General features: G+C 34.7%; 1 protein-coding gene across 1 annotated transcript in view; it reads left to right on the plus strand.

Annotated features, from left to right (window-relative positions):
- Positions 1-15,673, plus strand: part of TBC1D32 (TBC1 domain family member 32) — a 213,479-nt gene that overhangs the window by 86,142 nt on the left and 111,664 nt on the right. Inside the window, exons 19-22 of the mRNA XM_047759558.1 lie at positions 914-1,052; positions 3,554-3,641; positions 5,738-5,856; positions 12,870-12,986. Of these exons, the coding sequence (XP_047615514.1) occupies positions 914-1,052; positions 3,554-3,641; positions 5,738-5,856; positions 12,870-12,986 (463 nt within the window). The remainder of the gene's footprint in view (positions 1-913; positions 1,053-3,553; positions 3,642-5,737; positions 5,857-12,869; positions 12,987-15,673) is intronic.

Genomic DNA, 15,673 nt, shown 5'->3' on the forward strand with positions numbered 1-15,673 from the left:
ATTTTAATATCTAGTTTTTCTTCCAGGCAAGTACGATTTTCCAGTAATAGGGTAGGTAGAAAATTTTCTCCTCTGATGTTTCAGATGAGAAGTGCTCATATCCCCTCCTGTGTTTGCAAATTTCTAGCTCTGACTCTATTAGCTGGGTGTCTTTGGAATGTTTCAATTATTTTTTTCCTTTTTTTCTGAAGAATGTTTAGTAGTCTTTTTTTTTTTTTTTTTTTTGTCTTTTGTCTTTTCAGGGCTGCACCCATGGTATATGGATGTTCTCAGGCTAGGGGTCTAATTGAAGCTATGGCTTCTGGCCTAAGCCACAGCCACAGCAATGCCGAATCTGAGCCACATCTGTGACTACACCATAGTTCACGGCAATGCCAGATCCTTAACCCACTGAGCAAGGCCAGAGATTGAACCCGCAACCTCATGGTTCCTAGTTGGATTTGTTTCCGCTGCACCAGAATGGGAACTCCTGTTTAGTAGTCTTTTAGAAATATTCTGAGAAAAAAATTTCATTCTCCAAAAGTAAAACGAAAACTCTTAAAGGTAAAGTGTTTGATAGGCTTTAGTAAGTCAGAAGACCAGATACTCTATAATGAAAAGGAAAGAGAGTTGGGGCTTGGGGATTCCAGACATGGCAGAATTACAGTAGGAAAACTGAATGAAATTAAGACATGGTAGTGAGAATCTTAGTATAATGAAAATGCTGACTTGTGCTGTTAATATTTGATTCATTTAGTGAAGGAAGATGACTGGATACAAGATGTAAGAATGAAAAGCTCACTGTCAAGGAAACTATGCTGTTGTTTACCTTATTTCAATGTATATTCTATAAATTTAATTAGTAGTAGTAATAAGTTGAGACTTTTTTTGCCTGTAATAAAGATATTCATGTCTGTCTTTTTACCCGTTTCAGTGTGGCTTGGGAAGAGAATTTGTTAGATGATTTACTAAATTTTGCTGCCACTCCGAAAGGACTATTGCTACTTCAAAGAACAGGTGCCATCAATGAATGTGTGACATTTATGTTCAACCGATACGCGAAAAAATTACAGGTACGAATTACATTTTGCCACAGGCAAAAGGAACTTTTGTTTCTATAAAAGCCATTATAACATCATTCTGTTTTCTTTGTAGGAAGAGATTATTAAACCTCAATTAAGAAGCCCTATAGCATTGCAATATTTAACTTAATATTTTTTCAGGAAAGCATTAGAGTTGATATTGGTACCTAATGACTATGTGTACAGGGTGAAACTACTGCGTGAAATTGAAAAATTTAGTTAATCATCCAGATGTTTTATAAATATATTTAACATATAACTAAAACTAAGTGGAATTCCCAGAGAAGAAACCTATTGGGTCTAAATGTGTGTGTCACTGAGAGTTTAGGTCTGTCATTTTAAAAGAAATATTTGTAGAGGGATTTTATTATTGCTACTACTGTTAAATAAAATTTGTAGTAAATTTTTAACCCTTTTTCAGGCAGAGGTCATTGAGGTATATTCCTCTTTTTGCTATTAGAGTAAATCTATATTCCTAGACCTCTGGGCTTCTTAAGATTATTATGTATGGATGCTTTCAAAAGTGTTTCCTTTGTCTCTGGCAGCTATTGTTTCTTGATATTTAGACTTCTCATTGTATTTTCATATGGCAGAAAGGACTAGGGAGCTCTTGGGATCTTTTTTCATAAAAGCACTAGTCCCATCCATGAGCACTCCCCACCTTCACAACCTACTCACCTCCTAAAGGTTGTACTTCCTACCATCTGCTTTGGAGCTTAGGATTTCAACATAGAAATTTTTGTGGGACACAAACATTTAAATTATAGCAAATATGGAAGTTTTCTCAGGCATTTTAAATTTATATAAATTGTGTTTTGATCTGCTAGTGAGTTTGAATCTCTCCTTGTGTACTAGTTAACCTTTTAGGTTTCCATCTTTTTTTTGTATTTGAAAATATTCAAGCAATTCAAAGACATTTTCCTCATCCAAATGCTTGAGACTGTACAAACAGAGCTTTTAACTATTATGATAATACACCTAGGACTAGATGTCATTTTTTTAATATTCATAAGTTTTAAAACGATCTAGTCTTCCTTTGTTCTATACTGTTAATTATAATAGAAGACGTTGTTCCCTGGATCTCCGTAACTTGCAACCATATAATTTAGTACAATACTTTAATGTTACTTTATACCAAAGCATTTTTTGAAAATTTAGCTTCTAAGTTATCTTGTAAGAAAGCAACTAGGCTTTCCTGAATTTCACTGAATAGAAAGTGGAGATCCAGGCTGATTATAAATAATCTGTTTATATTCAGGCATCCAATTACTGATAACAGTAATGCTAGAACTCAGATTAGTCTTTTAACAGTGTCCATAAAATCTGAGTCTTGTTTAGTGAAGTATTTGTAACTTTTCTTGGAAGTTGATTCTTCTTCTTCCTTTTCAGTGTTTAGTGTTGGTCTGGGAGGTCCTTATAGCTACTAATACCTGAATCAACAGGGTCAATGGGTATGATTGATGAGTAAGATGTTTTTTTCATTGTCATTAAAGAAGGCAAGTGGGAAAACGATAGACATTTATCTTGCTGTATTTCTCTGTCATCTAACTTTAGAAATATTGGATGGTAAATTAAGGAAAATGGGAAATAAGAGTAATGAAAATGAAAAAAAGTTTATTTCTTGAATTTTTTTTTTTCTGCTCATTTCTCTTGAAATGAAAAAATTGAAGAAATAAACTTAGTTTTTTTCCCGCGGTCTTGTAGTTCTTGTTTTTTCCCTTAAAACAGAATGTAAAAGTTTATGTTTTTAAAATTTGATTAAAACCTATCCTTATCCCTTTAGTTAAATATTGGAAAACAAAAGTTCTAAATGGTTAGCTCTGTTTAGAAGTCAAACACTTTATAGGCCAGCCAAAGTCAGAGGAAGGAGGTTACCATGAATGCATGTATGATACTCTCTTTATGAAAAAACAAATTATAAATTATTCACTTTTTCCAATATTATTTATAAACCTGTATGTTAAGGAAGAGTGTGTGTGTGTAGACTTTCCTTCCTTAAGGAAAAAAATCACAATGTACCTAAAATTGCCGTTTTTAGGAAGATTATTTTTCTTTTTAAAGTGTATTTGAAAACCCAGTTTTAAAAAAAAAACTACTAGCTAATATAGAGTAATTAATGAGAATTAATTATTGAAAAGCCAACTAGAGAATAAAATACTAAGATAGTAGAATTTAAGGTTGGAAGGAATCTCTCTTCATCTGGTTCAGAGTCCCTTATTCTATATATAAAGAGACTTAGAGCTATAGCTACTTGTTCAGAATCAAAAAGCTGCTTGGTTTTAGGGCTGGTACTAGAACCTAGATCTGAAATGAGATTGTCAAAAATATTGCAGGAGTATTACCTTAAAGTCTGAGTTCTTTTCTGCTCTAATTATCTATACTTGAAAGACTGTCCAGCATTGAACAAAGAAATAAATGATTCTACATATAACATGTAAATAAAATGTTACCATGCTGTTTTCCCTATTCTCAATGTTTGTTATTTATGTTAGATCAGCAGGCATAAAAAGTTTGGCTATGGAGTTCTGGTTACACAGGTGGCATCAACAGCAGCAGGTGCAATAGCATTACAAAGTTCAGGTAAGTTCTTCGGAATTAAAATTTAAATAGAATGAGCTGCCATGATCAAGTATCTACACTCTGAAGTTATTTTTCCCAACTTAGCCTTTAGGTAACAGAATGTTAATAGGGTTTCCTTTTTAATCTTTTCTCTTCCTTGAAATCTCACAAGGAAATTTTTTTTTCTGTAAAACATTCACACGTTTTTCTTCAGAACACTGCATTGCCCATGATAACCTAAACTGAGATATACTTGCTGTTTTAGGAAGCCTTTATATTAAAATGAAAAAATTTTATCATCCTTTCTCATATTTAATAGGGTTTAATGCTCAGGTTCAGTGAATTATATATGAATCAAGATTTACAATTCTAAGAGTTCCTGTCATAGCTCAGTGGTATCAAACCCGACTAGTATCTATGAGGATGTGGGTTTAATCCCTGGCCTCACTCAGTGGATTAAGGATCTGATGTTGCCATGAGCTGTGGTGTAGGTTGCAGATGTGGCTCGGATCCTGTTTTGCTGTGTCTGTGGTATAGGCTGGTAGCCGCAGCTCCACTGGGACCCCTAGCCTGGGGACTTCCATATATTGTGGGTATGGCCATTAAAAAATAAAGATTTACAATTAAATCTTAAATCTTTCTTATTCCCTTTGCTTTTCCCTCTTGAAAGAGTGTCTTTAGCCACTTAATTTTCACCACTGTTTTTACAGTTTGCAGTTGGCAAGTATTAGCTACTATAGATAGGATTTTTAAGACAGTCCAACACTGGGGATTTAATATATCTTAAAGTTATCTGAACCCTTAACCAGAGACAAGATGTAATCTTTAATAGAGATGCTATGATTATACTTCAGTCTTAGAATTAAAGAATCATGCCATTGGTGATTCTCACCAGTCACTATTGATTCTCTCCTTAAATGAAAATATTTTTCTGTAGGATATCTTCAGTATATTTTGGTGAACTAACTTGGACTACTTGTAGTGTGAAACATGTTGATTGGCAGAAGTTGTCCTAAGCTGAGCCTCTTATTCTTTTACTTAGAATAAAATCCAATTTATTATAGTACTCAGGGGCACATTAATGGAAACATTTGAAGGCTAGATTCAATCTCACATTTCCCCTGTTGGTCAAGTCATTAAGCTTCTGATCCTCATAGTATCCAGCTTTTCTTGAGAGGGTTAAATGCAGTTTTTCATAGGACAGAGTAAGGAAGACCAACACTGCTTTAGTTCCTATGTCTTACCTATTATGTTAGGAACTGTATCCTCCCATTTGAGAACTTTATAGCAGTCCTCAAATGTAACACATTTTCAGCTTTCAAATCAGGAACTGATGCTCTAAGAAGTCAAAAGATTTAAGAACATACAACTAATAAAGCTGGCAGATTTGTAACTTGAACCCTAATATTCTTGATTTCAGAGCCAATATTTGTTACACCAGAGGATCCTTTCTGCTCTAATGTTATTATGAATTTACTGATTTTATGATTAGGTGTTCTGTTTTACAGTTTGCCATATGATTTGATTTGTTGTAAAGGAACTTGATAATTGGACTTAAATCACTTTCATTTAGATGTATAGTATCTGACTCGTGAAAATTTAAAGACTATATAGAGGCAAAAGTTGCACAAAATGGAGAATTGTTCTAAGCATAAGGAAATAAAAAATAATAGTTAAATTAGAGTGAGGGAATACACTTATGCTCTTTAGATGCCTAGAGTTCCTCCTGATACCTCCTTCCTTACACACTCCAACTTTGAAGCTACCTTTTGCTGTTGGCTTATTTGCAGAGCCAAGTATAAATCTTACTTCTTTTTCATAAAAACATGTTCAGAACATTTATTGGCCAAAGAATATGAACTAGGACTTAGAATTCAGTTCTCTAGGGAAATAGTCTTTGAGAATTGAATCATTACATGATTTTATGATAGTGTGGCATCATAAATGTTTTTTAATAATAGCAGATATAATTTCTATCAACATTAGAAGATATTTCTTAAACAAGACACAAGTATGTCTATTGTCAGTGTGGACCAGTCTTTCCAGAGGGTGATCACGTCTTTCTTCATAATCCAAAGAAGCAGTATATTATAAATATGATCTGAAATTCTCCTTAGGGTTTATTAATTCACTTATAACTGAATTGTGGTCCAATCTGGAATGTGGAAGAGACGATGTTAGAGTGACCCATCCCAGATCTACTCCAGTGGACCCTATTGACCGAAGCTGTCAGAAGGTAACTTACTTATCTAATACATAAACTTTGTGTCTCTTTCAAATTACTTCATCCAGACATCATCTGTATTTAGTTACAAACAGCAGCCTTTCCTAAATTTTTCTTTTCTGTCTTTTCTAAATTTTTATTTTCAAAATAAACTTAGTAAAGTATAGAAATACCAGTGTTCCTGAAATTGTTTTGCAAGGACATTTTTTTTTCATGATATTCCTACTGTAATTTTTTTCAGTTAATAAACATAATGCATACCAGATAGGTTACAAAAGCAAAATAACAAATGCTGACTCAAAGGAATTGAAAAAGAACAAATAAAACCCACATTTAGGAGTTCCTGTCATGGCTCAGTGGTTAACGATTCCAACTAGGAACCATGAGGTTGCGGGTTTGATCCCTGCCCTTGCTCAATGGGTTAAGGACCCAGCCTTGCTGTAAGCTGTGGCATAGGTCGCAGACGCGGCTTGGATCCCATGTTGCTGTGGCTCTGGTGTAGGCCAGCATCTACAGCTCTGATTAGACCCCTAGCCTTAGAACCTCCATATGCCACAGGAGCGGCCCTAGAAAAGGCAAAAACACACACACACAAAAAAGAAAAACAGAAAAAAGAACCCACATTTAATAGGAAAGAAGTAAAAAGATTAAATCAGAAATTGATACTAAAAAACCATCGGAGAGATCAATGAAACTAAGAGCTGGTTCTTTGAAAAGATAAAACTCAAACTTTTAGCCAGGCTTATCAAGAAAAAGGACACAAGTAAAGTAGAAATGAAAAAAAGTTAGAACCAGTACCACAGAAATCTTGGTTACTGTAATCAATTACCTGCCAATAAAATGGACAACCTAGAAGTAATTGTACAATTGAATTGGGAAGAAATACAACATATGAGCAGACAGATGACCAGTAATGAAATTGAATTAGTAATTAAAAAAGAAAAAGAAAACTCCCTCGGAGTTCCTGTCATGGCTCAGTGATTAATGAACCCGACTAGTATCAATGAGGACACAGGTTTGATCCCTGGTCTTGCTCAGTGAGTTAAGGATACAGTGTTGCTGTGAGCTCTGGTATAGGTTGTAGGAGTGGCTTGGATCTGACATTGCTGTGGCTGTGGTCTAGGCCAAAAGATACAGCTCCTATTCAACCCATAGCCTGGGAATCTCCGAATGCTGTGAGTGTGGCTCTAAAAAGACAAAACCCACAAAAACTCCCAACAGACAAAAGTGCAGGATCAGATGGCTTTACATATGAATTCTCCCAAACATATGAAGAGTTAATGCCTCTCTTTCTCAATCCCAAATTTGAAAGGAAGGAATGATTCAGAATTCATTCTATGAGGCTAGTATCAACCTGATTCTAAAACAAAAGACACTACAAAACAGGAAAAAACAGAAAACACAAATCAGGCTAATTTCACTAAATAAGATGCAGAAATCCTCAATAAAATACTAGCAGATCAAATTCAACAGTACATAAAAAGATTATAGGCCATGATCAAGTGGGGTTTATGCTAGGGATATAAGGATACTTCAGTATCTATGAAGCACTTGTGATCTACCACATTTAATAATTGAAGAATAAAAATCATGATCATCTCAAATGCAGAAAAAGCTTTTGACAAAATTGAACATCCATTTGTGAAATTCAATATTCATTGATGGATGACTCAATAAAGATGTGGTATAATGTATAGAGTGGAATATTACTCAGCCATAGAAACGAATAAAATTCTGCCATTTGTGACACCACAGGTGAATCTGGAGGATATTAGGCTAAGTGAAATAAGTCAGATGGAGAAAGACACATAAAAACCGTGTAATTTCATTTATGTGTGGTATCTAAAAAATGAAGCAAATGAACAAAGAACATACATTTAGAAGCGAAATTGCCAGAGGGAAATGGGTTGGGGGGTGGAATGAGTAAAATGGGTGATGGAAATTAAGAGATATAAAATGAGTCAATGTGATGAAATGTATAGAGTGGCCAGTATAGTGCATAATTTTTTTATGGTGGTAAAGGTAGTCAAAAGGCATAAACTTTCAGTTGTAAATAAGTAGTAGGGATATAATATACAACATGATTAATGTAATTACCACTGCTTTATGTTATATATGAATGGTGTTAAGAGAGTATACTAATCTTAAGAATTTTCATCCTAAGGGAATTTTTTTTTTTCTATTTTAATGTTATATCAATGAGATGATGGATGTTCACTAAACTTACGGTAATCATTTCCTGATTAAGTCAAATCGTTATTCTGTACACTTTAAACTTATGCAGTGTTATATATTAATTATCTCAATGCATTTGGACGTAAACAAAGCTGACGGAGTTCCCGTTGTGGTTCAGCGGGTTATGAACCCGATTAGTATCCATGAGGATGCGGGTTTGATCCCTGGCCTTGCTCAGTGGGTTAAGGATTTGACTTTGCTGCAAATTGCAGCATAGGTTACAGATACAGCTCCAATCTGGCATTGCTATGGTGTAGGCCAGCAGCTACAACCCTGATTAGACCCTTAGCCTGGGAAGTTCCATATGCTATAGGTGTGGCCCTAAAAAGAAAAGAAAAAGTCAAAGCTGAAGCAATAACCAACTAGTCAAAACTATAAGGAAGCTTTTTACCCTTGAGTTTGAATCTAATAGGAAATCGTCAAGATTTTTTAAAGGAGGCCATATAGTAATGTGGCCAAAAAAGAAATTCTTAGCACTCAGTCTGCTATTATAATTTAATGGCTTTTACATATTTAACATGTTCTCCAATTTTCACTGAGATTAAATGAAGTTTCTTGACTTTGACATTATGGAAGCCTGGGAAGTTTTCATTCAATGGGTGTCATAAAATTATTTTTAAAAAGGAATTCCCATCGTGGCGCAGTGGTTAACGAATCTGACTAGGAACCATGAGGTTGTGGGTTTGATCCCTGGCTTTGCTCAGTGGGTTGAGGATCCAGCGTTGTCCTGAGCTGTGGTGTGGGTCGCAGACATGGCTTGGATCCTGCGTTGCTGTGGCTCTGGTGTAGGCCGGTGGCTACAGCTCCGATTGGATCCCTAGCCTGGGAACCTCCATATGCTGCAGGAGCGGCCCTAGAAAAAGCAAAAAGACAAAAAATATATATATTTTTAAAAAATCAATTTCTGCTGTCTCTAATAGTGGACTAATTTCCTCCAGGAGAAAATACTTAAAACTCATGAAAAATAAGCTTACTGGCGTTAAAAGCACTGGAATGGCTAAAAATAGGGGAAAAAAAATGGAGAGACGTCTATGTGGATGAAAAGAATTGTACTGCTGGAGATTCTTTTTTTGTCTTTTTACCATTTCTTAGGCTGTTCCCGCAGCATATGGCGGTCCCCAGGCTAGGGGTCTAATCGGAGCTGTAGCTGCCAGCCTACACCAGAGCCACAGCAACGCGGGATCCGAGCCACTTCTGTGACCTACACCACAGCTCACGGCAATGCTGGATTGTTATAACCCACTGAGCAAGGCCAGGGATCGAACCCACAACCTCATGGTTCCTAGTCGGATTCGTTAACCACTGCGCCACGACAGGAACTCCGAGATTCTTGATTTAACAAATTTTCATCTGTGGTCAAGTATCAGGTGGTGCTCCACAGACAGAAATCTATGATATAACAAACTTGAAAAACCAGAAGACAGAGTTTAAGACTACATAGCAATTGGAATGTGTAGGAGGTCCTTGGAAAGAGTGACACATACCAGGCCCTACAAACTGTATATACTCTGTACAGATAAGACTGCCCCTCAAACTATATATGTTGGACCTAACGAGATCTTGTCTACCACAGGGGTCAGAGTTTGAGTTCAGCCATGTTAAATACTAAATTAAAGCCAGCACTCTGGGGGAATAAAACAAAGTCCAGCAACTCTACAACATATCCTTACGATATGTGGAATGTAATCCAAAATTACTAGACATATGCAGAATAAAAGAAATGTTGCTAGGAAGAGACAACTGATAGAGACTGTGAAATACGGAAATCAGAATTATTTGCCAAGGATTTTAAAGCACTTATAAATGGCATGTAAAGGAAAATGTACTTGTAATAAATGAACAAATTAGGAATTTTGCTAGAGAAATAGAAACCATAGAAGAACCAGATTAAAGTTCTAGAACTAAATTATCTGAGATAATTTTCTAAGTAGGTTTAAAGATGATGAAAGAAATAGACATCTCAATTCAGTGAACTTGATATAAATCAATAGGAATTAAGAGTGAAAAAGAAATTAAGAAAAACTTGTGTTTCGTGAGACCTTATCAGAGGATTAAGATATGTGTGATTGGAATACCAGAAATATGTGAAAATGGGGCAGAAAGTTTTTTGAATAAATGATAGCTGAAAATTTATTGAAAGCTGTACATTCATAGATCAAGAAACTTGGTGAATCCAAGGAAGATTATGCAAAGAAGGAAAATAATGAAAATATAAATAAACCACAGAAAGGCTCTTAATAGATATATTAATTGCTGAAAATTAGCGCTAAAGAGGAAATCTTGAAAGATGCCATAGAAGACCCCACATTACATTCAGGGAAGCAGCAGGAAAGTTCACTTCATTATAGAAACAGTAGATGCCAGAGGACAATGAAACATCTTTAATGTGCTAAAAGAGGAAAACAGAAGTCCACCCAGATTTCTATATCTAGCAAAAATAATCTTCAATGATAGAAGCAAAATAAAAGCTAAGAAAATATTTTACAGCATACCTGCACTTCAAATAAAACTAAAGGTATTTTTTAGGTTGAAAGAAAATACCAGATACATATTTGGGTTGGGCAGATTAAAGTAAGAAATTTCAAATGGACTTTTATACTCACCTGTTTTTCTCAATTTATTGTGGCTCTTTGAAAAAAAACTATGGTATATAATAGGATTTGTTTTCTACTTAGAGGTAACATATGGCAGCTACACTGATAAAACAAGCAAATTGTAAAATGTTTTACAAATCTGTACTGTTACAGGGTACTTAAATTTTATATGAAGTGGTACAATAACTGATTCTTAATCCCTAGGAGATATTTCTAATTCAAATTTAGGGTTACAGAGATTTTTAACTTCTCTGAGTTAGAAATGTTAATATAAACTAATGATTAACTTTTCTTTTTAAAGTAACTTGTACATTCCCCTAAACTATGTGTTGAAAGATCTAGAAATAACTCATAGTGGTAAACAGTCTTAGTGCTCAGCTTGTAGTTCTAGATATTCTTCTTCCCTAGGAGTTCTGTTTTCTTCTGGAGTCTAATTTTATTGTCATTTAAATTTTAGAAAACAGATGTAGCTTCAATGTATATAGTAAGATACATTAAAAAGTTTACTTTCAATCCAGTTCCTTCTTCCTCTCTATAGCTTTGCTATAAATATAATTAAAACTAAAGTTAAAAATTCAGTCTCAATTACATTAAACATATTTTAGGTACTCATCATTAGCTGGGTATGTGTAGTGAGTGACTTTCATATTGTACAGTAGAGAATATAGTATTTCTGTCACTGCAGAACATTTTATTAAATAGCTAGGACCGTGGAACAAGGGTGACACTGTTAAGTAGTGTCTGAAGATTGTTTTTAGTGAGTAATCTTAGCCTGGAAGTAAGAAAATACAGTTAGTTCTATTACCAGCTTTCTGATTATGTGACTTTGACCAAGTCACTTCACTTCTGTAGTCCTCAAGTTTGCCGATGTATTAAATGAGAGTTTGAATTAACTATTTCTCTTAATTATCTCAGTGTTCTGATTTTAGTGAAAATTTTTAATTATCTGATTCTCAGATTTTCTGAGTCTAGTCAACATTTAAATTTATAAGCAGACAACTTAATAATTACAAATAAATGCAATTAATACAGTATAAACTAATCATGTGAGTACTGGCAGAATATAGGGCTTCTAGACTTAATTTGAAAGCCTAGAAAAAATTTGGCAATCTTTTGATAGCTTATGAAGCAGGATAATGAGGAAGTGGGAGAGCAGGAGGCAGCATGTTAGAGGATACAGGAAGTTTGTATGTGTGGTAGTCACTTGAAGGAGGACAAAGGCAGATTTGATTGACTGTAGTGGTGACTTCAAGCTGAGGAAACTTCATAGGAATTGGGAGTTTTGAGACAGTGAAGAGAAGAAATGTATCAATTAGTAAAGAGCCTTGAATGTCATGCTAAGAAGTTTAGATCTGATGTTTAGTATGGGGCAACCACTGCAAGGGATCCAAAGAATGAAATGTGCCTGAGAAAAGTATTCAAGTTGTCAATAAGATGAGAGCAGGAGCTTAAAAATTTCATGGAGAACTTGGTAAGATTGTACCAGAAAATGAGCTGGTTTTAAAATTAACTGTCATTAGATTATTTGGATTTCCACATAATGTGTGCGTACAGTAATGTAAAGAATCTATTATCTTGTTCCAGAACCCCAAGGTATTTTTCTTATATTTTATTATATTCTTTATTAGATATAAAGAATGAGAAAGATGGATCATTTCTTTTTTTTTTTTTTTTTTTCTTTTTTAGGGCTGCACCCGCGGTACATGGAGGTTCCCAGGCTAGGGGTCAAATAGGAGCTGTAGCCACTGGCCTATGCCAGAGCTACAGCAAAGCCAGATCCAAGCCACGTCTGTGACCTACACCACAGCTCACAGCAATGCTGGAGTGTGAGGCCAGGGATCGACCCCACAACCTCATGGTCCCTAGTGGAATTTGTTTCCGCTGAGCCATGACGGGAACTCTGGATCATTTCGGTTTTTGTCAAAACCTAACTTTCAAGATACACATGATATTTTAAAACATTTTCCTGCTCTCTTTTGTGTTTTGTTAAAGTTGATGTGCATTGTCAGCACATAGATTTTTGTTGATGTTATTTCGTACTTATCATATATGCATATGCTTCAATTATATGGATTAATTAGGCTTATTTAAAAACTACTCTTTGCAGCCTTACTGCTAAAAACTTTAGTGATTCTTCTATCCATGTGGTTGAAAAAAATGTACTATTTGAGTGATTGTTTTTTTCTTCTCCTCTAGTCTTTTTTAGCACTGGTAAACTTATTATCTTATCCTGCTGTTTATGAGCTGGTTGGCAATCAAGGTCTTCCTAATAAAGCAGAATATTCTCTTCGTGAGGTCCCAGCGTGTATTATTGTAAGTCACTTTCTTTTAGTCTTTCACTTGTGTAATGCTACTTTTTAAGATACGTATAAAAAATGCAATTTAACAAAAGAGAGGAATACCAAATTACATATAAGGCTGATTTGATTTATTTACCTATAGAATGTTAGCTTCTGAATTTTATGAAAATGGAGTATTTGATCCAGGCTATCTAACAGTGGCAGCACCTATTGAAATACAAGGTAAAGGCTTCCCAACCAGGAAAGAGATTTGTCAGATAAAGAAGTATGTGTATGAATTATTTTTAGATGACTTACGTTAGTTACACCAGTAATGCTCCATTATTGGCTAAGACAATTAGGAATAAATTGTATCGAACGAGTTCAATACATTTTCTCCTTGTATTTTTATGAACTATGTATTATTGCCCCATGAGGCAATATGTACATACTTTTTAAATCTGGGACTTATTTTATATTTATACTCCAAGATGGCAATTTGTTTTAATTATTCAGAAATATTTAGTTCCTCATCTTTGGGTAAATTTATGAAGTGAACACATAAGTATGTGTATATATGCATTAGTAAAGAAATTAGTTTTGAAATTCCATTGTTAATCATTACTTCTTATTTTCTGGTCACTTTGTCCTGTATGTTGTCTCTCATATAGTTTTGACATTTTCAGTGCTTCTAATTCTTGTTGACCCTAAAATTTTATTTTTTTTAAACTTTCTCCACTTTGGGAAATTTTTGGAAATTTTTTGAAAATTTTTTGAAATTTTTTGAAAATTTTGAAAATTTTGGAAATTTTTTCATATAAATTAATATGAAAGAAATGTAAAGATAGGTTTATTGGTTTTTTTTTTTACTTTTTTTTTAATTTTCCCACTGTACAGCAAGGGGGTCAGGTTATCCTTACATGTATACATTACAATTACATTTTTCCCCCAGCCTTTCTTCTGTTGCAACATGAGTATCTAGACAAAGTTCTCAATGCTATTCAGCAGGATCTCCTTGTAAATCTATTCTAAGTTGTGTCTGATAAGCCCAAGCTCCCGATCCCTCCCACTCCCTCCCCCTCCCATCAGGCAGCCACAAGTCTCTTCTCCAAGTCCATGATTTTCTTTTCTGAGGAGATGTTCATTTGTGCTGGATATTAGATTCCAGTTATAAGTGATATCATATGGTATTTGGGTTTATTGTTTTTTATAGCAACATCTTGTGACATATGGAAGCTTCTGGACCAAGGGTTGAATTGAAGCTGCAGCTGAGGCTTACGCCACAGCCAGGGCAACACCAGATCTAGGCTGCATCTGCAACCTTTGCTGCAGCTTGCAGCAATGCTGGATCCTTAACCACTGAGCTAGGCCGTGGGTCAAACTTGAATCCTTATACAGACACATCGGGTCCTTAACCTGCTGAGCCACAACAGGAACTCCAAAGGTAGATGTTTTTGTCATTAAACTTTCAATTTATATTATTAAAGTGTTCCAATTTTATTTTGTCCTTACTTGTATTTTGGCACATCTTAAGTAGTTTTATAATTAGCCATTTATGTGCCTGTCTTCCCTACTACGTTGTGAGGGCCTGAGAGCAAATAGGATATCTTAGTCATATTTACATGTAGCACATAGTAGGTATCCAGTGAATGATTTTTGGAAATACTGACTTTATTGAAATCTGTTAGGGAAGATAAGTACAAATGAGTTGTTATTTAATCTAGAACAATGGCTTGGATATTTGTTCTCAAGTGTTCATGGATGTTTTACAGTACATAATGAAAAATATCTTTCCACTTATATAAAGAGTTGTCTTTTATTTAGTCTTAAAACATTTAACTCCAAATAGTTTTGTTAGCCCATCTTCCTTGATGATGCTACATTTTAACCCTATTGAAGAATCACTGCTTCCTATCATCATTTAAACCTATACAAACTCTCCTTTTTGGGAGGGAAAAAAAAAAGAAAACAAAAAAAAACTTCTTTAATCTATGTCGTCTTTTAGCTACTACCCTGTGATTCTCTTTTTTTGTTTCCTTGCCAGAAGTGTATTGGAAAAAATGCCTATACGTGAAGTCTTAACTTCTTCCTCTTATATCAATTCTGAAAGCCAACTCTTATCTGTAGTCTTGCTTTTACTACTGAAATTACTCTGCCAAAATTCACCGATAAATATATAATTTCCTAACCCAGTGGAATCTACCCCTTCTTTTAACTTAATTTACCACCTTGTGGAGTTTAGCATAGTTGATCCCCTCCTCCTCATTTTCACTCTCTGACTATGACTACATCTGCTTCTCTTCCAGCTTCTCTGCTCTATTTCTGCACAGTCTCCTCTGTGGACTTCTCTTCCTTTGTATTATGTCCTTTATCTTTAGGTTCATCTCATCCAATTCCATGGCTTCTCTTGTACTGATAGCTCTCTGACCTATATCACTTACTTGACTGCCAGGTCTATACCCAGATTTCTTTCAGATAATGGACATCTGGAAAATTCATAGGGATTTTACCGTGTCTACAACTTAATGTTTTTCCTACCCTAAATCAATTCAATTTCTTATTTCCATCATTGTAGAAAATTCTATTCCACAGAACTGGCCTATAGCTTCAATTATTTGTTTTTAATTTATCTTTCCCTTTAAAAGAGAATGTGTATATATTTTCTTCCCCCAACCCCAGATTTCTTAAGCAGAATATGGTATGCTACAAACATCATCCAGC

The sequence above is a fragment of the Phacochoerus africanus genome, chromosome 2 (assembly GCF_016906955.1).
Source record: "Phacochoerus africanus isolate WHEZ1 chromosome 2, ROS_Pafr_v1, whole genome shotgun sequence".
NCBI classification, from domain to species: domain Eukaryota; kingdom Metazoa; phylum Chordata; class Mammalia; order Artiodactyla; family Suidae; genus Phacochoerus; species Phacochoerus africanus.